The sequence below is a fragment of the Gopherus evgoodei genome, chromosome 24 (genome assembly GCF_007399415.2).
Source record: "Gopherus evgoodei ecotype Sinaloan lineage chromosome 24, rGopEvg1_v1.p, whole genome shotgun sequence".
Classification (NCBI taxonomy): Eukaryota; Metazoa; Chordata; order Testudines; family Testudinidae; genus Gopherus; species Gopherus evgoodei.
In genome coordinates, this window is record NC_044345.1 from 9,797,431 (window position 1) to 9,822,413 (window position 24,983).

General features: G+C 54.6%; 1 protein-coding gene across 1 annotated transcript in view; it reads left to right on the forward strand.

Annotated features, from left to right (window-relative positions):
* Positions 1-20,778, forward strand: part of CASQ1 (calsequestrin 1) — a 43,321-nt gene extending 22,543 nt beyond the window's left edge. Inside the window, exons 7-11 of the mRNA XM_030542383.1 lie at positions 3,235-3,280; positions 7,460-7,514; positions 8,172-8,272; positions 18,706-18,780; positions 19,491-20,778. Of these exons, the coding sequence (XP_030398243.1) occupies positions 3,235-3,280; positions 7,460-7,514; positions 8,172-8,272; positions 18,706-18,780; positions 19,491-19,649 (436 nt within the window). The 3' untranslated portion in view covers positions 19,650-20,778. The remainder of the gene's footprint in view (positions 1-3,234; positions 3,281-7,459; positions 7,515-8,171; positions 8,273-18,705; positions 18,781-19,490) is intronic.
* Positions 20,779-24,983: the final 4,205 nt, after the last annotated feature.

A 24,983-nucleotide genomic window follows, 5' to 3' on the forward strand; every position in this document is an offset into this window, starting at 1 on the left:
TAGCACTCAGTAGATTATAAGCTGTGTAATGATGTCTTACAAGAGACCTTTTGCATGAAGCATATTCCAGTTACATTCACTGGTCTGGAACAGGCTGGCTGCTGGGATCCCTCCAAGAAGGGTCTCGGGGGGCTGGCGGGGACTGGCCTGGAGCTAAGCAGCAAAGCAATCAGCAAAAAATAACTCAAAGCACAGGCCCACCTCTGCCAACTGGGATGGGATGGGTGGGTGAGTCTTACTGGCAACGAGGGGGAGGAAGGTATAGGCAGCACCTGGCAATGGGGGTAGGTGGGCCAGGTGGGAGCTTGTGATGGGGGACAGCTCTCAGGGGGGCGAGGTTCCTCGCAGCAGAGAGAGAAGTGATTGGGTGTGGAAGGGCACAGTCGGTCATGCCATGGAGACAGTCAGTCACTAGGGGGAGTTGCAGTCAGGCACAGTAAGGAGCTGCAGTGGCTCGTAACAGGGAGCTACAGTTCATTTTGACTTACAGCTACAGTCAGTCACCTTGGGGAGCTGCAGTCAGTTGTAACAGGGAGCTACAGTCGGTCATGAGGGTCAGCATGAGGAGCTACAGCCAGTTGGGATTTCAAGCTGCCGTTGAACTTGATGAGAAGGGAGCTACCACTGGCTGCCATGGGGCATTAGGCAACTGCCCCAAGGAGTCAGTTGCCATGGAGAGTCAGTTGCCATGGAGAGTTAGTTGCCATGGGGAGTTCGGGTTGATGGTGAGAGGGAGCGATCCCAATGGGGAGATACCACGGCTGGCTCGCAGGGCTGCCCTGCACAGCTGCCCGGCACAGCCTGGCACAGACGTTGGTTTCCCCATTGGATGCCTGTGGCTAGAGATAGGATAAAATGTTTGCCCAGCCTGACAACAGCTCCGTTTCTATGGCTGCGGCAGAGCAAGGAAATTCTTCTGCTGCCATAGTAACATGGCACTGGGTTGGCGCAGAGTCTGTCTCCCAGGAGGAGGCTCAGCTCCTGGTTACTTCTGGGAGCTCCATGGAGTGAGATCCCCCTCCTCTCCCTAAGGGACCCTCCTCCCGCAAAGGCAGTGATGTGATCCACACCCAGCCACTAGCCCATCATGACCAGATCCACTCCTGCTGGGGGATTTGCCCTGAGATACCTCCTCCCCCTGCCCTCCACTAGGGGGAGCTGCTCTGATTTCCAGGGGGCGGGGCCATTGGTGCATAATTATTGTCTTCCCCAGGTGCCCTAGCCACACTCCCTCCTCAGACAGCTCTGCCCATTTTTTTCCGAGCCCAGGCTGCCCCTGGGGTCCCGGTGGGGGAGGGGGTTTCAGCTGCTTTGTCCTTCTGTGGCCTCCCCCATGACAGACTTTTCTGGAGCCAGTCCTATTGTCCTCCTCCATGTCCCCTCTAAAGCCCTCTCTGCTGAGATTCAACTCCAAGATTCCAACCACTTGTCACTAAATATCCTGTGACACTTACACAAGGAGTGGGGATGTTACTGTAGGGTCCTGGCCTAATTCCATTACATCCCCACTGCACGCGGTCAGTTAGAGGCAGGATTCTCCTTCATTTCCTGCCCTAAACTGCTGTGCTGTGTGGCTGTGGCACAGCAACCGTGTCCCACCCCAGAGACGGCTGCATTTTCAGCAGTGGGTGATGATGCCTCTGCAGCATAGCTGTGTGGCTGTTAAGTGACTACACTGCCTCACCCCAGAGGAGGCTGCATTTCAGCAGCAGCCAAAGCATAACCTCGGCACGCAGGGCGCAGAAAGCACAGTGGATGGGGGCAGCTTGCCTGGCTTCTGCCCATGGTGTCTGAGGATAAAGGGACTCCAACACCCTACAGAAGGGAGAGGAGTTGCTGTGGAGATTCATCCAGCTTGTTTCTCACTTATGCTGTCAAGTCCTCCCCCCACACACACACACACAATGGGCCTCTCCAGAGGGCATGGAGCAGGCACAAGGGTCCTGTCCCCAAGGTACTGGGTGGAGCAGGGCGTGCAGCACTGTGGCTATTCCCTGTTTCTTGGGGAGCAGAGTGTAGATTAGAGCAGCACCGAGGCTTCTCTAACTGACACTGGAGCTGAAAGCCAAATTAACACACACACACCCCAGCCCAGGCACAGGAACTGAGGAACTGAGAATCAGGGCCCTACATTTTCAGACCAGAAGGAGCCCCCCAGGCTCGTCTAGCCTGACCTGCATCACCCAGGAACCTCATTCCGTAACTCCAAAGGTTTGTCATGTTTGCTGTTCCCCCCGCCCCTGGGCACTGGGAGCTAAGAGGTTAACAGCCCAGTGCCGCACCCCTGAGCAGACTGCATTTCTGGAGAAGGATGTTCCTGACACATTGTCCTGGCTGCCTGTTCACTCTAATCCTCTCGGATCAAACTGCCGCTCCCCTCCCTCCCTCCCCCACCCAGTGACCTCAATACAGAGCTGCTGGGAGACGGGACAGGAGCAATTCAGGAGTGACATTCCCCCAGCACAGAGGCCCAGGATCACAGGGCATGGCTCTGCAAAGGGCGGTAGATCCCCAGGGCCAGATCTCTGCTTTTTTTCTATTTTACTGCCATGGTGCGTGAGGCCCTGCCCCTGCCTGACTCATGCTAAACGCTGGCAGATCAGAGACTTTGGTTGCCATGGCAGCTGCTCTTTATTCCATCAAATAGCTCGGCAGTTACTTCCCGTCTGGATTGTGTTTGATTTTGTGCTGCTTTGTTCCCTTTTGTAGCTCTCCATCCACCTTTGTCTCTCTCACTGTCTCTTCCCTACTTGTTGCAAAATTTTGGCTCAGAGTTTCAAACACCCAACACTTAGCGCCACACAGACTGTGTTCTCTAAGCGCATGGTACAAGAACTGAACCTTAGGAGTCCTGTTCTCTAACCACTAGCCCACACTCCCACCTGCAGCTGGCAATGCAACCTAGGAGTCCTGCCTCTGGCTCCCTTTCGCTAACCATTACCCCACATTTCTACCTGCGGTGGGGTATAGAGCCCAGTAGTCTTGACTTGCACGCCCCCCTGCTCTAACCATTATACAACTCTCCCTTTTAATGCTAGGGGCAGAATCCAGGCACCTTGGCATTCAGTCCCCGGCTCTGTAATTAAACTCTGAGGACCACTCTTGCACCTTGGAGGAGCATGGACTTAGCAAATGCTACCTGACTGCCCGGGCCATGCCTGATGGGGGCTGGGTTTCTGCAGGGCTCCGTCCCTCACACACTCCCTCAAAGCAGCCTCTGTTGTTATCTTGCAGGTCAACGCTGAGGAAGCTGAAGCCAGACAGCATGTATGAGACCTGGGTGAGTCCGGAGAAGGCCTGGTGGCTTGTGAGCTTAGTGCTAAGGCATGGCCAGTCAGGGGCCCAGCTCTTTGCCAACCAGCCATCTAACCCACCCAAGCATGGCACTGAACCGTCACCCACCCAGCCCGCCCCCCAGAATGACACACTGGGGTGCCTGAAGCCATACGTTATAGTGGGAGGGATAGCTCAGTGGTTTGAGCATTGGCCTGCTAAACCCAGGGATGTGAATTCAGTCTTTGAGGGGGCCACTTAGGGATCTGGGGCAAAATTGGTACTTGGTCCTGCTAGTGAAGGCAGGGGGCTGGACTCGATGACCTTTCAGGGTCCCTTCTAGTTCTATGAGATAGGTATATCTCCATATATCCTACACTGACCCCCTGGAAAACATCCCTGGGGCACAATCCTGGATTGGCCCCCCAGGGTGGACTAGGCAGGATTGAATAGCTTTCCCTATCTCTGATGTCTTCCAACTCCTGAGTTTCATGCTAGTTTCTCCCCTGTTCCTTAACTCAGGCAAATCTCCCATGGAAGTCACTGGGCCCAATACTTGCTGAATGCATAACCCTTCAGGCCTGATTCTCCCATGCCCTATATCTAGGGTGACCAGACAGCAAATTTGAAAAATTGGGACTGGGGTAGGGAGTAATAGGAACCTATGTAAGAAAAAGTCCCAAAAATCAGGACTGTCCCTATAAAATTGGGACATCTGGTCACCCTACCTATATCTTGTACCATCCTTTACATCTGTGCCAAGTGGGTATGGAATGTTACCAGATCAGAATGGCAGCACTTTACACCCATTGTGCGCTGATGTATATGTCTGCACAAAAGTCAGGACAATGGAGAATCAGACCCGATGAGTGAAGGAGTCAGCTGGGATTGGGTCTATTCTTTATTTAGTTCCTTAAAAATGCACCACACGCACACTTGTGACCAGACTCTTAGCTTCTGTAGAGCAGGTTTACATCAGCTGAAGATCTGGCTCTTAAAAAAACCTTTATGAAAAATATATGAAAAAAATCCAATGAAACTGGACACATTTATGCCCTTTAATTAAAGCATTCAGATGACTTGTTAAATAGTCAGTGAATGTTAGGTGCCTAAATACCTTACGGTCTGGGCCTCAGTGTCCAGCTGTTTGGGTCCACGGTTATACGTTGGTTTGGGGGAAGGGCGTGGGGGGGGGATGTTAAGGATTTTAGAAAATGAATGTTAATAGAAATGATTTCATGGATTTTTTCTTCATTTCCATCAAAACACTTTTCTGTTTTGATTTAGGGCTTGTCTACATCACAAAGTTGCAGCGCTGGTGAGGGGGTTACAGCGCTGCAACTTAGGAGGTGTACACATCTGCAGGGCATCACCAGCGCTGCAACTCCCTGTTTGCAGCGCTGGCCGTACTCCCGTTTTGTCTCGGGTGTAGAGGATCCAGCGCTGGTGATCCAGCGCTGGTAATCAAGTGTAGACACTTACCAGCGCTTTTCTTGACCTCCGTGGAATAAGCAGGTATCCCAGCATACCTGAGGAAGCCTCTGGTAATCAAGCTGGTCTCCTTCCCCGGTTTGCTCTCGCGTTCCCTGAACCCCGAGCAAGCAGGTCTCCTTCCCTGCGGTTTGCAGGGTGGTTCGGGGAACGCGAGAGCAAACCGCGGCGAAGCTGGTCTCCTTCCCTGGTTTGCTCTCGCGTTCCCCGAACAAGCAGGTCTCCTTCCCTGCGGTTTGCAGAGTGGTTCGGGGAACGCGAGAGCAAACCGCGGCGAAGCTGGTCTCCTTCCCTGGTTTGCTCTCGCGTTCCCCGAACAAGCAGGTCTCCTTCCCTGCGGTTTGCAGAGTGGTTCGGGGAACGCGAGAGCAAACCGCGGCGAAGCTGGTCTCCTTCCCCGGTTTGCTCTCGCGTTCCCCGAACCTCTGTGCAAGCAGGTCTCCTTCCCTGCGGTTTGCAGAGTGGTTCGGGGAACGCGAGAGCAAACCGCGGCGAAGCTGGTCTCCTTCCCCGGTTTGCTCTCGCGTTCCCCGAACCTCCGTGCAAGCAGGTCTCCTTCCCTGCGGTTTGCAGGGGGGTTCGGGGAACGTGAGAGCAAACCGCGGCGAAGCTGGTCTCCTTCCCCGGTTTGCTCTCGCGTTCCCCGAACCTCCGTGCAAGCAGGTCTCCTTCCCTGCGGTTTGCAGGGGGGTTCGGGGAACGTGAGAGCAAACCGCGGCGAAGCTGGTCTCCTTCCCCGGTTTGCTCTCGCGTTCCCCAAACCTCCGTGCAAGCAGGTCTCCTTCCCTGCGGTTTGCAGGGGGGTTCGGGGAACGCGAGAGCAAACCGCGGTGCAGCTGGTCTCCTTCCCCGGTTTGCTCTCGCGTTCCCCGAACCCCCCTTGAAGCCGCCCAACAGCGCTGCAGTATGGCCACATCTAACACCACTTGCAGCGCTGGTTGCTGTAAGTGTGGCCACTCTGCAGCGCTGGCCCTATACAGCTGTACTAATACAGCTGTAACAACCAGCGCTGCAAAATTTTAGATGTAGACATACCCTGAGACACTTTTCTGTTTCTTCAGCAGCTAAAAGCATCAGCTTTGGGCTGGTGCTGGAAAAGCAGAAAGTGAAATCAACTAGACAATGAGTAGAAAGTGAAATTGATGAGCAAGTGAAAATGAGCAGAAACTGACAGCACAAATGAGATGTTTCACAGGCTTTCTGTTTTAACAACCTGCCATGGTGTCATTAGCACCGGGAAGGGAATTTGTTTTCTAAACAATACAGGGGCCAAATTTTCAAACTAAAATCAGGCATCTGAATCTAGACATAGGCAACTGAAACATTGGCTTCATTTTTCAGAAGTTCTGATCCTAACTTCAATGACAGTTCTGCAGTTCAGAATAATCAAAGCACTCAAGACTGAAAATGTGGGCTCTCATTTTTAGCCTAGCCCTATCCCATTATGTATTTGACATTTTTTTATATCATAAAGATGGGGGTGATTTTGTAAGATATTTTCCCCCTTTAAAAGTCTGTTGTCACTTCTGCGTTTCATATGTGTGCCTCTTGCCAATATATTTTATAGTACATATAACAAACAACATTTCCTGCATGTGACAACATCTGGTAATAAACACTAACCCTAAAATATCACTGGTCCTGTTACTTTCTAAGCTGCATCATTCTTTGGTTTGTAGGTGTTCTCTCTGTATGTCTATTGGAGGGAAAGATTAATGCTATGGGGTATATGTATGTGTGTGTGGTATATCCAATATGTGTGTCTGCGCACATGTAATTGTGCTTCTGCATGTGTGTATATGTGTGTGCACATATGCTCTGTGTGTGTCTGGTTTGTGCAGAATGTGTGTACCTATGATTTGCATATGTGTGATGTGTTTGCATATCTGAGACAATGTCGATACATGCTTCTTTCTTTGGGTGGGATGTGTATTCCTGCAGTTATCTGCATGTATTGCACATGTATGCATGCACAGAGATCAGTGTGTGCCTGTGTACACTTGTCAAGGTGTGTGCATGCGTGTGTACGTATATCCTTTTATGCGTGTGTGCACAACAAAGTAGGGCCACTTCCATAACGGCCTGTGTGTATATTTGTGTGTGTGTTTTGACACGTGTATTTCAAGTTCTGTGCATGTAAATCTTTCGGGGCACCTGGGTGCGTAGGTGTATTTTCACAGGAGGCTGTGAGCATATGGTGCACATATGGTACTAGTGAATGTACATGAGTATGGTAGTGTGGGGGTAGGTGTGTGGATGTGGGCAGGGAGTGTCCTTGAGAGCTTTGATATAACTATGTATGGATGTGTCTGTACCGGAGTGTGAATGGGCTGAGAATGTCTGCGTTGGGGTGAATGAGGTGTGTGAGCTTTCACTAGGGTTTGCATTGGGGCACTGATGAGTGTGCAGGGGGTGTGTGAATGGGGGTGTGAGCTTGCACTTTGTTTGCACTGGGCACTGATGGGTGTGAATGGGGGTTTGAATGGGGTGTGTGCACCTGCCTTCACGTGCGAGTGGGGCTGTGGGTGAGTGTGCAGACCAGTCCATCTCCCAGCTGATCCTCTGACCCAAACATACCCTGCACCCCACTCCTCCCTATTTGGACCTGTGCTGCGAGAGAGGGGTCTGACCCCCACACACAACAGGAAGGTGGATGCACCTGGTGACCGGTGACTCTCTCTGCTTCGCTCCCCAGGAAGATGACATGGACGGAATCCACATTGTGGCCTTTGCAGAGGCGGATGACCCTGGTAAGAGCTGCTGCTGATCACTGGGCACAGACGCAGAGAGGCTGAGCAGAGCGCAAGGGGCACTGACCCACCCGAGGGGGGCACTCTATGGGCCCGGGGTGCAGCATCCTCCAATGAGGGGTGCTTGACAGTCCCAGGAGGGGCCCTCTATGCTCTAAGAGGCCGGGTGGGATGCAGAAGTCTGGCTGCTGGGAAGGGTGCACGGCAGGAGGAGAGGGCAGTGGGAGCAGGTGGGGCTGGTACCACCTTAAGGTCAGGCAGGTGAAATAGACACATGAAGGTAGCACCAGGGCAAAGAAGCAGCAGCAGATGGAAATCAGGCTGTGTCTGATTCATTGCCCCTCCCCAACCTGTCTCTGAGCTGGGATGCTCAGCCCTTGGGGGAGGAGGAGGCAGGAGCTGGAGCAGGGTGCATGGGAGGGTGTGTTGGGGGTGTTCATAAGCTGGGAGGGATCTGGAGTGGGGGTGTTACTGTGTAGGGAGAGGGGGTTCAGGCTGGAGAGCTTGGCATGCAGCGGGCAGCAGCAGGAGAGAGGGAGGTTGGGCAGGGAGGTGGCCTTTCTCCCCTGGAGCTCACACTGCTTAGCCCGGCTCCTTGGGCCAGTGGCCACTTGCCCTTGCCCTGGTCTCTCACCCACCTGCTCTCTCCGGGGACAGACGGTTACGAGTTCCTGGAGATCCTGAAGGACGTTGCACAGGACAATACGGACAATCCCGACCTGAGCATCATCTGGATCGACCCGGAGGACTTTCCCCTGGTACGTGGCGCCCAAGCATTCCAGAGCCGCTGCCCAGAGTCAGGGGCTTGCTGGCGGCCAGCGTGAGGGATAGGCGTAGCTGTAGGCTGAGGTGGAATCAGCGAGAGACCCTCCTTCACCCTTTCCGAGGGCCTGTCTGCCCAGGAACGGACCACCCCTCCAGGGGACCCTGTTATAAGGCATCTGGATCTTGCCTGCTCCAGCCTCCCCAGACCAGGTCGCATCCACGGGTGGGGCCACAGGGCAGGAGGGTAAAGAGGAAGGGCCAGATCCAGGCCTGGTGTAATGGCACGGACTCCAGCGCCCTTAACCCAGGGATGATCTCAGCCTCAGAGCTGTAACAGAATCACTGGTACCGTGAGGAGAAGGGCTGTGTAAATTCTGCGTGCAACGGAGCGCCAGCATCAGGGCAGTTATCAAGTGGGAACTCCGCACGCACTGTAACGGTCTCCACACGGAGTCACACCCCCAGATCTACCTCAGCAGCCAGGTGAGCTTACCTCTATGGTAGCTGGTCCCTTGCACCAAGAATCACAGCACTAGTCAGGTTACGCCCAGTCCCAAAGGGCCAGTCACTTGCCCCAGGTCACTTGCACCTTAGATCTCACACCAAAGACAATGCTTGTAGCAGTGCTGCTAATCCAATAATGAACAATATGAAGGTATCTGTTGAACAGGAAAAGGAAACGAGAGATATTTACGGGGTTAATCCAAGTGAACAAAGATACACAAATTAGTTACAGTCTTAACTGTCAAAGGTAATGGAAGCCTCTATCATTAGCAGGCTCTATACGTCCTTCAGGGCTAACCTAGGCTAAGCAACTGGGGATCTCTTGCTTATGCCTAGAACAACTCCCCCGCTCCCCAGTCCCAAGTCCAAGCAGCACAGACATCCAGTTACTTATTGTTAGGGGCTTTTATCCCTTAGCTGAAAACTCTGGGAGGAATCCACTTGCATGACTCGTCTTCACGGGGGAAGAACAGAACAACCAATGTCTTTTGTCCTCTTTAACATCCCACAATCTGGTGTCGATGGACCTTTCCTGTTGGGCAGAATGTGACACCTTCTGCTGAAGATCAGCACTTCACCCTGGTTCATGTCTCTCTCCTCTCTGGTGATTTACACAGTCACAGAGGCCCACAATACCACCGCTCAGATATTAACTTATAATGTAGGATAAGGGAAATTAATGCTGGCAGCATCTCACCAGCATTCAATAACGTCTAAACACTAAACCCATTCTTCTGATTGGTTTAACAATAGTATTTAACAATACTAACACGCAGGTGAGCCAGACTGATTCAAGCTGGGTATTTGGCAGTGAGGATGTTGTCATGAGCTGACACCTGGTTTGCCAGCATCAAAATAGATGGATAAACAGACTGACTTCCTGCCTCTAAGCATCATTAATGCACAGTTCTGGCTGGCTGGCAGGGCCTCGTGTCTTTCCAGAATACTGACTGCACGACACCTCTTCTGTGACAGCCAGGAAATACTGCGTTAAGGTACATGCCAGCCCCGCCAGCCAGAGCTGAGTGATGCCCCTCCCTACCTCTGGCAGACGCGGTTGTGCTCTCTCAGCTCAGGTGTTTTGAGGCTCAGTGGGGATGCAGAGTAGGAGAAATGGTCAGACCTTGTCCTCACTAAGGTAAAAGTCCCATTCAGGGTAGACTTGGTGAACTGCCGCTGGCTGCACCTGAGTGCTGCCCAGCCAACACCCCAAAGCTGCCTAGGGTAACCAGATGAGAGGGAGAAAAGATCGGGACACATGTAGGGGGGGGTCTGTCGGTGGAGAAAAAAAGCTGCCAGACGTTACCACCCCCTGATCTTTGTCCCACGGATCCCTCGGGGAAAATCTCCTGCACTTCCCTGTGCCCGGTAGGGACCTGTCACCTCTGCCCCAGAGCTCCACAGCAGGAACACCCCATTGTGCTGCTGTACTCCCACAGAGCTCAGCCCAGAAACAAGGGGTCCCACTGGGTGCAGATGCCCCTTTCCACATATCACAGCTTGAGCTGTGGTGACCTTCCCCGCCAAACCAGCTGTCCCTGGCCCAGCCAATCCTCGTGTCCATCCCCCAGTCAGTCCTGCTGTCCCTGGCCCAGCCAATCTTAGTGTCCGTCCCCCAGTCAGTCCTGCTGTCCCTGGCCCAGCCAATCCTAGTGTCCGTCCCCCAGTCAGTCCTGCTGTCCCTGGCCCAGCCAATCCTAGTGTCCGTCCCCCAGTCAGTCCTGCTGTCCATGGCCCAGCCAATCCTAGTGTCCATCCTCCAGTCAGTCCTACTGTCCCTGGCCCACCCAATCCTAGTGTCCATCCCCAGTCAGTCCTGCTGTCCCTGGCCCAGCCAATCCTAGTGTCCATCCCCAGTCAGTCCTGCTGTCCCTGGCCCAGCCAATCCTAGTGTCCGTCCTCCAGTCAGTCCTACTGTCTCTGGCCCAGCCAGTCCTAGTGTCCATCCCCAGTGAGTCCTGCTGTCCCTGGCCCAGCCAATCCTAGTGTCCGTCCCCCAGTCAGTCCTACTGTCTCTGGCCCAGCCAATCCTAGTGTCCGTCCCCCAGTCAGTCCTGCTGTCCCTGGCCCAGCCAATCCTAGTGTCCATCCCCAGTCAGTCCTGCTGTCCCTGGCCCAGCCAATCCTAGTGTCCGTCCCCAGTCAGTCCTGCTGTCCCTGGCCCAGCCAATCCTAGTGTCCGTCCTCCAGTCAGTCCTACTGTCCCTGGCCCAGCCAATCCTAGTGTCCGTCCTCCAGTCAGTCCTACTGTCTCTGGCCCAGCCAGTCCTAGTGTCCATCCCCAGTGAGTCCTGCTGTCCCTGGCCCAGCCAATCCTAGTGTCCGTCCCCCAGTCAGTCCTACTGTCTCTGGCCCAGCCAATCCTAGTGTCCGTCCCCCAGTCAGTCCTGCTGTCCATGGCCCAGCCAGTCCTAGTGTCCATCCCCAGTCAGTCCTGCTGTCCCTGGCCCAGCCAATCCTAGAGTCCGTCCCCCAGTCAGTCCTGCTGTCCATGGCCCAGCCAATCCTAGTGTCCGTCCCCCAGTCAGTCCTACTGTCTCTGGCCCAGCCAATCCTAGTGTCCGTCCCCCAGTCAGTCCTGCTGTCCATGGCCCAGGCAATCCTAGTGTCCATCCTCCAGTAAGTCCTACTGTCCCTGGCCCACCCAATCCTAGTGTCCATCCCCAGTCAGTCCTGCTGTCCCTGGCCCAGCCAATCCTAGTGTCCATCCCCAGTCAGTCCTGCTGTCCCTGGCCCAGCCAATCCTAGTGTCCGTCCTCCAGTCAGTCCTACTGTCTCTGGCCCAGCCAGTCCTAGTGTCCATCCCCAGTGAGTCCTGCTGTCCCTGGCCCAGCCAATCCTAGTGTCCGTCCCCCAGTCAGTCCTGCTGTCCCTGGCCCAGCCAGTCCTAGTGTCCATCCCCAGTGAGTCCTGCTGTCCCTGGCCCAGCCAATCCTAGTGTCCGTCCCCCAGTGAGTCCTGCTGTCCCTGGCCCAGCCAATCCTAGTGTCCGTCCCCCAGTCAGTCCTGCTGTCCCTGGCCCAGCCAATCCTAGTGTCCGTCCCCCAGTCAGTCCTGCTGTCCCTGGCCCAGCCAATCCTAATGTCCGTCCCCCAGTCAGTCCTGCTGTCCCTGGCCCAGCCAATCCTAGTGTCCGTCCTCCAGTCAGTCCTGCTGTCCCTGGCCCAGCCAATCCTAGTGTCCGTCCCCCAGTCAGTCCTACTGTCTCTGGCCCAGCCAATCCTAGTGTCCGTCCCCCAGTCAGTCCTGCTGTCCATGGCCCAGCCAGTCCTAGTGTCCATCCCCAGTCAGTCCTGCTGTCCCTGGCCCAGCCAATCCTAGAGTCCGTCCCCCAGTCAGTCCTGCTGTCCATGGCCCAGCCAATCCTAGTGTCCGTCCCCCAGTCAGTCCTACTGTCTCTGGCCCAGCCAATCCTAGTGTCCGTCCCCCAGTCAGTCCTGCTGTCCATGGCCCAGGCAATCCTAGTGTCCATCCTCCAGTCAGTCCTACTGTCCCTGGCCCACCCAATCCTAGTGTCCATCCCCAGTGATTCCTGCTGTCCCTGGGCCAGCCAATCCTAGTGTCCGTCCCCCAGTCAGTCCTGCTGTCCCTGGCCCACCCAATCCTAGTGTCCATCCCCAGTCAGTCCTGCTGTCCCTGGCCCAGCCAATCCTAGTGTCCGTCCCCAGTCAGTCCTGCTGTCCCTGGCCCAGCCAATCCTAGTGTCCGTCCTCCAGTCAGTCCTACTGTCCCTGGCCCAGCCAATCCTAGTGTCCGTCCTCCAGTCAGTCCTACTGTCTCTGGCCCAGCCAGTCCTAGTGTCCATCCCCAGTCAGTCCTGCTGTCCCTGGCCCAGCCAATCCTAGTGTCCGTCCCCCAGTCAGTCCTACTGTCTCTGGCCCAGCCAATCCTAGTGTCCGTCCCCCAGTCAGTCCTGCTGTCCATGGCCCAGCCAGTCCTAGTGTCCATCCCCAGTCAGTCCTGCTGTCCCTGGCCCAGCCAATCCTAGAGTCCGTCCCCCAGTCAGTCCTGCTGTCCATGGCCCAGCCAATCCTAGTGTCCGTCCCCCAGTCAGTCCTACTGTCTCTGGCCCAGCCAATCCTAGTGTCCGTCCCCCAGTCAGTCCTGCTGTCCATGGCCCAGCCAATCCTAGTGTCCGTCCTCCAGTCAGTCCTACTGTCCCTGGCCCACCCAATCCTAGTGTCCATCCCCAGTCAGTCCTGCTGTCCCTGGCCCAGCCAGTCCTAGTGTCCATCCCCAGTCAGTCCTGCTGTCCCTGGCCCAGCCAATCCTAGTGTCCGTCCTCCAGTCAGTCCTACTGTCTCTGGCCCAGCCAGTCCTAGTGTCCATCCCCAGTGAGTCCTGCTGTCCCTGGCCCAGCCAATCCTAGTGTCCGTCCCCCAGTCAGTCCTGCTGTCCCTGGCCCAGCCAATCCTAATGTCCGTCCCCCAGTCAGTCCTGCTGTCCCTGGCCCAGCCAATCCTAGTGTCCGTCCTCCAGTCAGTCCTGCTGTCCCTGGCCCAGCCAATCCTAGTGTCCATCCCCAGTCAGTCCTGCTGTCCCTGGCCCAGCCAATCCTAGTGTCCGTCCTCCAGTCAGTCCTGCTGTCCATGGCCCAGCCAATCCTAGTGTCCGTCCCCAGTCAGTCCTGCTGTCCCTGGCCCAGCCAATCCTAGAGTCCGTCCCCCAGTCAGTCCTGCTGTCCATGGCCCAGCCAATCCTAGTGTCCGTCCTCCAGTCAGTCCTGCTGTCTCTGGCCCAACCAATCCTAGTGTCCATCCCCAGTCAGTCCTGCTGTCCCTGGCCCAGCCAATCCTAGTGTCCGTCCCCCAGTCAGTCCTGCTGTCTCTGGCCCAACCAATCCTAGTGTCCGTCCCCAGTCAGTCCTACTGTCCCTGGCCCAGCCAATCCTAGTGTCCATCCCCAGTCAGTCCTGCTGTCCATGGCCCAGACAATCCTAGTGTCCGTCCCCCAGTCAGTCCTGCTGTCCCTGGCCCAGCCAATCCTAGTGTCCGTCCCCCAGTCAGTCCTGCTGTCCCTGGCCCAGCCAATCCTCGTGTCCGTCCCCCAGTCAGTCCTGCTGTCCCTGGCCCAGCCAATCCTAATGTCCGTCCCCAGTCAGTCCTGCTGTCCCTGGCCCAGCCAATCCTAATGTCCGTCCTCCAGTCAGTCCTACTGTCCCTGGCCCACCCAATCCTAGTGTCCGTCCCCAGTCAGTCCTGCTGTCCATGGCCCAGCCAATCCTAGTGTCCATCCCCAGTCAGTCCTGCTGTCCATGGCCCAGCCAATTCTAGTGTCCATCCCCAGTCAGTCCTGCTGTCCCTGGCCCAGCCAATCCTAGTGTCCGTCCCCCAGTCAGTCCTGCTGTCCCTGGCCCAGCCAATCCTAGTGTCCATCCCCAGTCAGTCCTGCTGTCCATGGCCCAGACAATCCTAGTGTCCGTCCCCCAGTCAGTCCTGCTGTCCCTGGCCCAGCCAATCCTAGTGTCCGTCCCCCAGTCAGTCCTGCTGTCCCTGGCCCAGCCAATCCTAGTGTCCGTCCCCCAGTCAGTCCTGCTGTCCCTGGCCCAGCCAATCCTAGTGTCCATCCCCAGTCAGTCCTGCTGTCCCTGGCCCAGCCAATCCTAGTGTCCGTCCTCCAGTCAGTCCTACTGTCTCTGGCCCAGCCAGTCCTAGTGTCCATCCCCAGTGAGTCCTGCTGTCCCTGGCCCAGCCAATCCTAGTGTCCGTCCCCCAGTCAGTCCTGCTGTCCCTGGCCCAGCCAATCCTAATGTCCGTCCCCCAGTCAGTCCTGCTGTCCCTGGCCCAGCCAATCCTAGTGTCCGTCCTCCAGTCAGTCCTGCTGTCCCTGGCCCAGCCAATCCTAGTGTCCATCCCCAGTCAGTCCTGCTGTCCCTGGCCCAGCCAATCCTAGTGTCCGTCCTCCAGTCAGTCCTGCTGTCCATGGCCCAGCCAATCCTAGTGTCCGTCCCCAGTCAGTCCTGCTGTCCCTGGCCCAGCCAATCCTAGAGTCCGTCCCCCAGTCAGTCCTGCTGTCCATGGCCCAGCCAATCCTAGTGTCCGTCCTCCAGTCAGTCCTGCTGTCTCTGGCCCAACCAATCCTAGTGTCCATCCCCAGTCAGTCCTGCTGTCCCTGGCCCAGCCAATCCTAGTGTCCGTCCCCCAGTCAGTCCTGCTGTCCATGGCCCAGCCAATCCTAGTGTCCGTCCCCCAGTCAGTCCTGCTGTCCCTGGCCCAGCCAATCCTAGTGTCCATCCCCAGTCAGTCCTGCTGTCCCTGGCCCAGCCAATCCTAGTGTCCATCCCCCAGTCAATCCTGCTGTCCATGGCCCAGCCAATCCTAGTGTCCATCCCCAGTCAGTCCTGCTGTCCCTGGCCCAGCCAATCCTAGTGTCCATCCCCAGTCAGTCCTGCTGTCCATGGCCCAGACAATCCTAGTGTCCGTCCCCCAGTCAGTCCTGCTGTCCCTGGCCCAGCCAATCCTAGTGTCCGTCCCCCAGTCAGTCCTGCTGTCCCTGGCCCAGCCAATCCTAGTGTCCGTCCCCCAGTCAGTCCTGCTGTCCCTGGCCCAGCCAATCCTAATGTCCGTCCCCAGTCAGTCCTGCTGTCCCTGGCCCAGCCAATCCTAATGTCCGTCCCCAGTCAGTCCTGCTGTCCCTGGCCCAGCCAATCCTAGTGTCCGTCCCCAGTCAGTCCTGCTGTCTCTGGCCCAGCCAATCCTAATGTCCGTCCCCAGTCAGTCCTGCTGTCCGTGGCCCAGCCAATCCTAGTGTCCGTCCCCAGTCAGTCCTGCTGTCCATGGCCCAGCCAATCCTAGTGTCCGTCCCCAGTCAGTCCTGCTGTCCATGGCCCAGCCAATTCTAGTGTCCATCCCCAGTCAGTCCTGCTGTCCCTGGCCGAGCCAATCCTAGTGTCCGTCCCCCAGTCAGTCCTGCTGTCCATGGCCCAGCCAATCCTAGTGTCCGTCCTCCAGTCAGTCCTGCTGTCCATGGCCCAGCCAATCCTAGTGTCCGTCCCCAGTCAGTCCTGCTGTCCATGGCCCAGCCAATCCTAGTGTCCGTCCTCCAGTCAGTCCTGCTGTCCCTGGTCCAGACAATCCTAGTGTCCATCCCCAGTCAGTCCTGCTGTCCCTGGCCCAGCCAATCCTAGAGTCCGTCCCCCAGTCAGTCCTGCTGTCCCTGGCCCAGCTGCTCCAGGTGTCCGTCCGCTAGTCAGTCCTGCTGTCCCTGGCCCAGCTGCTCCAGGTGTCCATCCCCTAGTCAGTCCTGCTGTCCCTGGCCCAGCTGCTCCAGGTGTCCTTCCCCCAGCCAGTCCATCCATTCAGGGCCACTATCTGGGGCACCGGGCACTGCCCACTATCATACTGTGCTAGATGGACCTTTGATCTGACCCAGTCTAGCCGTTCGTATGTTCAGCTATTCCAGCCACCCCTAACTAGGGTGACCAGATAGCAAGTATGAAAAATGGGACAGGGGGCGAGGGGTAATAGGATCCCATATTAAAAAAAGCCCCAATTATCGGGACTGTCCCATAAAATCAGGACGTCTGGTCACTCTAGCCCTAACACAGTGAGAGTCAGTCGTGGTGCACGCAGACCAATGAAAGAGTCCAGGGCTACGGGATTCACCAGGCCACATAAAAACAGCACATGGATTTAGTCATTCCTCCCATCTGCTTATCACAGGGCCGCCCTGTCTGAGACACACTAACAGTGCATCCCAAGGGCCCTTGCCCGGTCCAGGAGGCACAGTTAAGGTTGTGGGGCAGGGCTGGTACTAACTCTGCATTTCCTGGTTTTTCGGTGGATTAAATGGAGCGGAATTTGATGTTCTGAAAAGACAGGAAGCAGCAATGGGAAACCTTAACTCTGGATTAACCACATTTGGGGCAGTGAATGGATAGATGGAGAATGACAGAGAGATAGGTATGTGGGGATAGATAGAGAGATAGAGAGATAGAGGGGGTGTATGGGGATAGATAGATAGATAGATAGATCGATAGATAGATAGATTGTATGGGGATAGTTAGATATAGATGAGATGTATAGGGATGGATGGATGGATAGATAGATTGATGAGGTGTATGGGGATAGATAGATAGATGGGGTGTGTGGGAATGGATAGATAGAGTGTATGGGGATAGATAATTATAGATGAGATGTATAGAGATGGATGGATGAATAGATAGATGGGGTGTATGGAGACAGATAGATAGATAGATAGATAGATAGATAGATAGATAGATAGATAGATAGGGATTGTGGGGAGGGGTAGATAGATAGATGAGGTGTATGGGAATAGATAGATAGATATAGATGAGGTGTATAGGGATGGATAGGTAGATAGATGGGGTGTATGGGGATAGATAGATAGATAGATAGATAGATAGATAGATAGATAGATAGATAGATAGGGGTTGTGGGGAGGAGTAGATAAATAGATGAGGTGTATGGGGATAGATAGATATAGATGAGGTGTATAGGGATGGATAGGTAGGTAGATGGGATGTATGGGGATAGATAGATAGATAGAGAAATAGATAGAGGTTGTGGGGATGAGTAGATAGATAGATGAGGTGTATGGGGATAGATGGATATAGATGAGGTGTATAGGGATGGATAGGTAGATAGATGGGGTGTATGGGGATAGATAGATAGATAGATAGATAGATAGATAGATAGATAGATAGATAGATAGATAGATAGATAGGGGTTGTGGGGAGGAGTAAATAAATAGATGAGGTGTATGGGGATAGATAGATATAGATGAGGTGTATAGGGATGGATAAGTAGGTAGATGGGGTGTATGGGGATGGATAGATAGATAGATAGGGGTTGTGGGGATGGGTAGATAGATAGATGAGGTGTATGGGGATAGATAGATATAGATGAGGTGTATAGGGATGGATAGTTAGGTAGATGGGGTGTATGGGGATAGATAGATAGATAGATAGATAGATAGATAGATAGATAGATAGATAGATAGATAGGGGTTGTGGGGATGGGTAGATAGATAGATGAGGTGTATGGGGATAGATGGATGTAGATGAGGTGTATAGGGATGGATAGGTAGATAGATGGGGTGTATGGGAATAGATAGATAGATAGGGGTTGTGGGGAGGGGTAGATAGATGGATGAGGTGTATGGGGATAGATGGATATAGATGAGGTGTATAGGGATGGATAGGTAGATGTATGGAGATAGATAGATAGATAGATAGATAGATAGATAGATAGATAGATAGATAGATAGATAGGGGTTGTGGGGAGGGGTAGATAAATAGATGAGGTGTATGGGGATAGATGGATATAGATGAGGTGTATAGGGATGGATGGATGGATTTTTGGATAGATCCTGTTTCACAGGTGATAGTGGACTGTGTTGTGCTCCACAGAGTTGTTCTTTGCCAGCAGACCCTCCTGAGAGAGTGGGTGTTCCCAACTCCACCTCCTGCCCCCCGGAGTGACTCTGCCTTGGGTGCATGGAGGCTGGCTGGGGGGCATTCCAGTGTGCTCAGCCCACTCTGGAAATGGCACTGGGCAACACAGGCTGGGAGCTGGAGCCAGAGGGAACCACGGGGTCTGTCTGTGCCTGGCAGCCTCCATAACAAATCCCCTTTCTTATTTCATCTACTTCCCTTTGCCCGTCCCAAGGGAGGCTCCACCCTTGTGCCCAAGGTTCGCACATTAGGCCTTGAGGCCATGCCAGGCCAGTTAGTGTCTGGGTGCAGATGGTGCTTTTAGAATGTGGAATAAAATGAATAGGGGTGTGTCACCACTGCCCTCTGCTGGATGAAACCTGAACAGTTTAATGGTGTGTCAGAAGCCCTATTGTGCTAACAGCTAATGGGGAGTCTCTGTTAGTTCAGTGGCAGGTGCCATGGTGCAGAGCAGACGTGGCTTTGTTGCCGCACTCATGCACCTTTGCACTTCTTCTCCTGCTCCAGCTGATCCCATACTGGGAGAAGACATTCGATATCGACCTGTCCCAGCCCCAGATTGGTGTGGTCAACGTCACAGATGTGAGTATACAGACAAGCAGGGGCCGCTCGTGCGTCGGGGCCAGTCTGGCTGGGAGTCGGCCTCTCTGCAGTCCCTGGGGATGTGACCCCTGCTGGGTCGAGGGAGCCCCAGTGCCCCGCCTTCCCACAGTCTGTGTTTCAAACGTGTGCTGGAGCTATGCCACGGCTCTGGGGAAATCAGCACGGCTGGAGCCCAGCTCGGGGACACGCTTCCAACATGCGTTGGTCTTGTGTGTTCTGCATGGATTGGTCTGTATCAGAAATGCCCTGGCACTGGCTCCACTCAGCATCCCGGCCTTCTCTGTGCAGCCGCTGATCTCTGTGCCCTGCGGAGCGCACTGGGCCACAGAGGAGCCAGCCTGGAGCCTGAATGAAGTATGGGCCAGGTCTGGAGGCTCGTGTTTATGCCCAGAGCTGGGTACATCTCAGGCTGCCCCAGGCCAGCTTCCCCCTGGCACCCGGTCAGCTTGCTCCAGCCTTGGGGTTCACAGGGACCAAGAGAGCTCAGGCCAGGGCCTGATCTTTGGCTAGCAATGGGGGCAGGGAAGCTGTACAGTATGGACACTGGGATCCGAGACCTGCGCCGCTCATCACACAGAGAGACTGGCCACGCTGGATCCAGCACTGGGGGTGACCCCATCTCTGGCCTCCTGCCCTTCCCACCCCACTCCTTCCCTTCCCCGGAACTCACCGCTCCCCCCCCACCCCAGGCTGACAGCATCTGGATGCAGATGGACAATGAGGAGGACCTGCCGTCCACGGAGGAGCTAGAGGACTGGCTCGAGGATGTGCTGGAGGGGGAGATCAACACAGAGGACGACGACGACGACGACGACGATGATGATGATGATGATGATGAAGAAGATTAGCTGCTTCTCTGTGGGCATCCCCAGCCTGCCTGACACACAAGGCCAGGCCCCGCCTGGGTCGCACCCGTGCCACCCCACCGGGGGCTCAGGGGTGGGAGTGACGGGCCTATGGCCACGCCGGAGCAAAGAATGCCACCAGACTCTAATGATAATGCCTTTTTATATGGATTCGACCACAGCCAACGTCCCCTGGCCCCACGCTACCCCTTGCAGGACGCTGACACCAAGGGGGAGACTGGGCCCACAGGGGACAACTCCCCCCCAATAGAGTCCATCTGCCCCCTCCTCCTCCATCTCTCTGTGTGCAGCAGCCCAACTGGATTTTGATCTCAGCATGTGTGAGTCGGGAGCTGCCAGGTCCCCCGCCCTGAGCATCCCACACCGCGCTTGCGTGTCATGAGCGCCTCTTGGCCACTCCCTTCCCCATGGTAGAGCCGGGAGAGTTTGCCCTTTCCCTTCCGAGGGGCAGGTGTTCACCCAGCCTGAGCCAAACATCAAAGGGGGGAGAGTTTCAAACGCACCGGAAGAGCGCAAGTCTCATTGGCTTTCATTATGCTTTTAAATCCCTCCCCTGAATTTGTGGAGGGGAAGTTATAGCCCAGCTGGAACATCGTGGTTATAACTGAGTCCCTCTCCTCACAAAAACCAAATGCCTGGAGCTAGAGGAGAATCCCCATTCTCTCTCAGCATTATAGGGCTAATGACACACAGTAGAGCAGCTCCCATCCCAACCACTAGAGGGCAACTGTGTCCTGTACAGACATAATCAGTCCATTACAAAGCATAAATAAGCCTGCAGGCAAACTGAAGGCCAAATCAGAGGAAATCTGTCCCTTAAAATTGCTGTTTGCCAACCTGAGATAAAAATCCATTCTGTGTGTATCCCCTCCTCCACCGGCAGCTCGTCCCTTTCCCAGTGTCCTTGTGTGGACTTTTAATCAGTGATCTCCACTGGTTCCGTTGCAGCACTGTTACCTCCTCCCATGGAACAACACGGCGCCACCCCCAACACACACGCCCTCCCTCGCAGGGGGGCAACCAATGTACAATTTGTATATTTTTAAACAACTTTGTACAGCTCAATATTGTAACAACCAACGTGATTAAAAACGAACAGTGAGAACCACAAGGGTCTTCCGGATTGTTTTGTTTATTTGGTTCAAACAATGAGGTGCATTTTTCCGGGACCTGGCTGAAGATGTCGGGACGGGACTCTCACGCCACGAGAGACTAGTCCATCGGGGTCTGGATGGGAAGGAAGCACTGAGCCCACGTCTGGAGGACGTAGGACCCAGCTGCTTCCGAGGAGGACTGAACTGGGATCTGTCCTACCTCCTCTGGCTGGTGACTCTTGCCCACATGCTCAGGGTTTAGCTGGTTGCCATATTTGGGGTTGGGAAGGAATTTTCCTCCAGGGCAGATTGGCAGAAGCCCTGGAGAGTTTTCGCCTTCCTCTGCAGCGTGGGGCACGGGTCACCTGGTGAAAGGTTCTCTGCACCTGGAAGTCTTTAAACCACGATTTGAGGACTTCAATAACTCAGACACAGGTTAGGGGTTTGTTACAGGAGTGGGTGGGTGAGATACTGCGGCCTGCGTTGTGCAGGAGGTCAGACTAGATGATCATAATGGTCCCTTCTGACCTTAAAGTCTATGAGTCTATGAGTCCTGTGCATGAGATGGCAGAGGGGTCCCCTCCAGATAATCAGTAACTGAGCTCGTCCATGGGTTCGCTTGTCATTTTCAGGAGTTCGGTTAACCAAGTCGGGAGCAGAGCTGTGGTGCCTGGGTTTTCCTGCAGTGGTCTTTGAAAAGCACCGCACCCGGTATCAGCCAGCTCCCTGTACCTGGGGCCAGGGTCCTTGGAGCCAAAAGAGGGGGTGACGTGGTATAAAAAGGTCCAAGTGCAAAACACTGTGGTGGCAGGAGCCACCCAAGCCCAGGGCGTAGGAAACCCAGGGACGCGACCATTTGAATTTGGCAATTAAGAATGTGCTGGGGAAGATTTTCGATCGGCGTTCACTGGTTTCCTGGGGTTACAGATATTTTTTTCGTGGAAACGTTTGGGTTATTTTGACAGAGTCAAAATGGAAAATTTTCAGTTTCCTGTTTCCCTCCCTCCCACCCCCTTTGCACCCCTGGGGAAACAAGGAGGAAAACAAAAAAAAAACCCAAAAAGCGAATAGATTTTTTGTTTGGAATCTAAATGATGCAATTTTTCACTTTGCTTCGTTTCAGCACCAAAATGTCGCAGGTTGCACTTCAAATTTTCACCTCATTCAAAAAGTCATTTTTCAACCCAAATAACTGGTCAATGAAAGAATTTTGAGCGGCTCTAACCCACCGCTCAACGTTCCAATCGATTTTGGGTGAGGAATAAAATGCAGGAATTGTGCCGGCAGCATCCATTGGCGCCCTCATGTTGCATTTCTGAGCCAGCTGTGCCTAGGATCCAGCCCTTGTCCTGCTCAGCGCTGGCACCTCCCAGTCCCCCCGTGTTTGGGCCTGGAGCCTTCGGCCTCATTGGGCCCCCTGGTAGCCCCTGCGTCGAGGATGGGGAGGGGCACAATGGACCCTACCACCCGTGCCAAGCCTCCAACTAAATGGCAGGTGGGAGAACCTGAGCTGGAGCGACTCCACGCTGTTCGTTGGCGTTGCCAAGGATACCAGGTCTATGCTACATTAACTGCAGGCTGCAAGGGCTGGCCCAGCTGGGAGCTCAGGCAGACCAGCATGATGGGCCTGAGAAGTTGGGGGAGGCGGGTTGTCTGCGTTGGGGGTGGGTTGCACATATGCATCCATGCATGTACTTGTTCAGGTGTGTGTGTGCGCATGGGTATTTGTGTGCACTTGTAGGGGGCCATGGGGACAAGAGGGGCAAGTGAAGGGGACTCGTAGGAGCCTTGAATAACTGAATCCAGGTCCTACCTGGATCCTCAGCTCAAGGGTCACCTGGATTGGCAGCATCAGCCCCTCTCCTTAAAGGGAATCCAGATCCCCTTGTCCCGTGCTGGCTTAGTGTCTGTGTGCTGCCGCTTGCTTCTGGGTGGAATCAGGACGACTCCAGTGGGCGCCCTAATCCCTGCGCTGGGCACTGCAATTCTTCTGCAGCGCACGGGAGCTTTTCAAGCACGAGGATCTGGGTTCTATCTTCATGCCGCTGCCACGAAGTTCTGAGCAGCTTCTCCTCTGCTCCTGGGGGTGATTCAAACATATGGCTGGGAGCTGCTGCAGCCAGCTCAGGTTGGGGAGTTTGGTACCGGAGAGCCCCAGCTGTGCCCTATGCCCACAGCGTCTCACCTCTGGACCGAGGGCTGCAGGCTGGTCTGTGCCCAATGATGCCCCTCCCGCTGGCAAACCTTGTGCGCCCTCTGGTTACAGGGTGATGGCTCTCGCCAGCCTAGCGTTGGCTTCACCTTGGGCTGGGGTGCTGGATGGTTTCATTGTCCCGTCTTGTGGGTCAAGGTGACCTGCATTGCTGCTAACCGCCAGCTGGGCCCGCCCTTCATGTGCTTAATGTCACCAGAAGCCACAGCAAGGCTGGTGCACGACAAATGGCAGCATCCGTCCCTGAGCGACTCCTCCCTCTCCTGCATCCATGAGCAGGCGGCCCAGGGCAGTCAGTGCCAGAGATACACTGGGGAGGGGCTAGCACCAACGGGGTCAGGAGGGGATTTCCCCCACAGGCAGGTCCTCCCACCACCCCAGGGACTCCTGCACCTTCCTCTGAAGCATCTGGCTCTGGCCACGCTCAGACACAGGATACCTTGAGTCTGAGCTTGTCTTAGGCCTAGTCAATGTCATCTGCTGCGCCTAGTCAGGTTCACCTTCCATTGCTCATGCTCCACCCCAAAGTGCTTGCTGTGGTCGGCTTCCCAGCACCCAGGCAGGGTTACATTTCAATAAATAAATACATACAGAAAAAGTCTCTCGTATAGAAAAGAATTTTAAAATTAAAAATTCATGAACCCATCTCTGCTGTATTAACATCAGGCTCTGTAAAGCCGTTTAGGTGTTGGGCCAGTTGGTTACAGCAGGGGATGGCAAACGACATTTGTGGGTTGGGGCAGGGGTGGGGCCAGAGGTGGCGGGGGTGGGGGTCGAGCACCCACAGGGCAGAGGGGAAGTCGGCGCCTATGCACGGTATTCCAGGTGAGATCTCACCAGCGCCTTGTATAATGGTACTAACACTTCCCTGTCTCTCCTGGAAATACCTCGCCTGATCGCACTAGCCTTTTTCACATTGGCGGCTCATAGTCATCCCGTGATCAAGCAATACACCCAGGTACTTCTCCTCTGCTGAACCCAACAGATACGTCCCCAACTTATAGCAAAAATTCTTGTTGTTAGTCCCTAAGTGCATAACCTTGCACTTGGTATTATTACATTTCATCCCATTTCTATTATTCCAGTTTTTAAGGTCACCATTCAGATCTTCTTGTATGATCATAGAATCATAGGACTGGAAGGGACCTCGAGAGATCATCTAATCCAGGCCCCTGCACTCATGGCAGGACTGAATATTATCTAGACCATTATCTACATGTTATCTAGTATTACCCACCACTGACAGGTGTTTGTCGAACCTGCTCTTAAAAAGCCCCAGTGATGGAGATTCCACAGCCTCCCTAGACAATTTATTCCAGTGCTTAACCACCTTGACAGGATTTTTTTTTCCTAATGTCCAACTTAAACCTCCCTTGCTGCAGTTTAAGCCCATTGCTTCTTGTCCTGTCCTCAGAGGTTAAGGAGAACAATTCTTCTCCCTCCTCCTTGTAACAACCTTTTATGTCCTTGAAAACTCTGATCATGTCCCCTCTCAGGCTTCTCTTCTCCAGACTAATGCATGTTCCGATCCTCCTCAGTATTGGCAATTCTGCCCAGCTTTGTGTTATTAGCACACTCCCACGTATCGTGCCCAGGTCATGAATAAAAATGTTAAATGGGCTTGGCCCCAAGAAGGGAGGGGAGTGGTGTCCACAGGTTGGAATGGGGGCGAGTGGGAGACAGGACGCCTGGGTATTACTGAAGCCTGAGGCCAAACTCCGAGGCTCAGGCCCAGTTGGTACAGAACTAGGACCAAGGGGAGCACAACTGAGCCAAAATGGAATCATGGGGCTCAACACCTGGACTGGTGGGGGGCGGAGTGGGCTTTAGAAAACTCCTATTGGTCACATTTGCTACAGATTCCCCTCCCCCTCCCTTGTTTGCTGCCCCCTGGTGGCCACTGTGCTAATTCACCCGGAGAATCCCACAGCCTTGGCTGATATGCAACAGTGATGCTTCCTAGCGTCTCCTGCCGCTGATCCTCAGCCCCAGGCAACTGTCTTCCCCTTG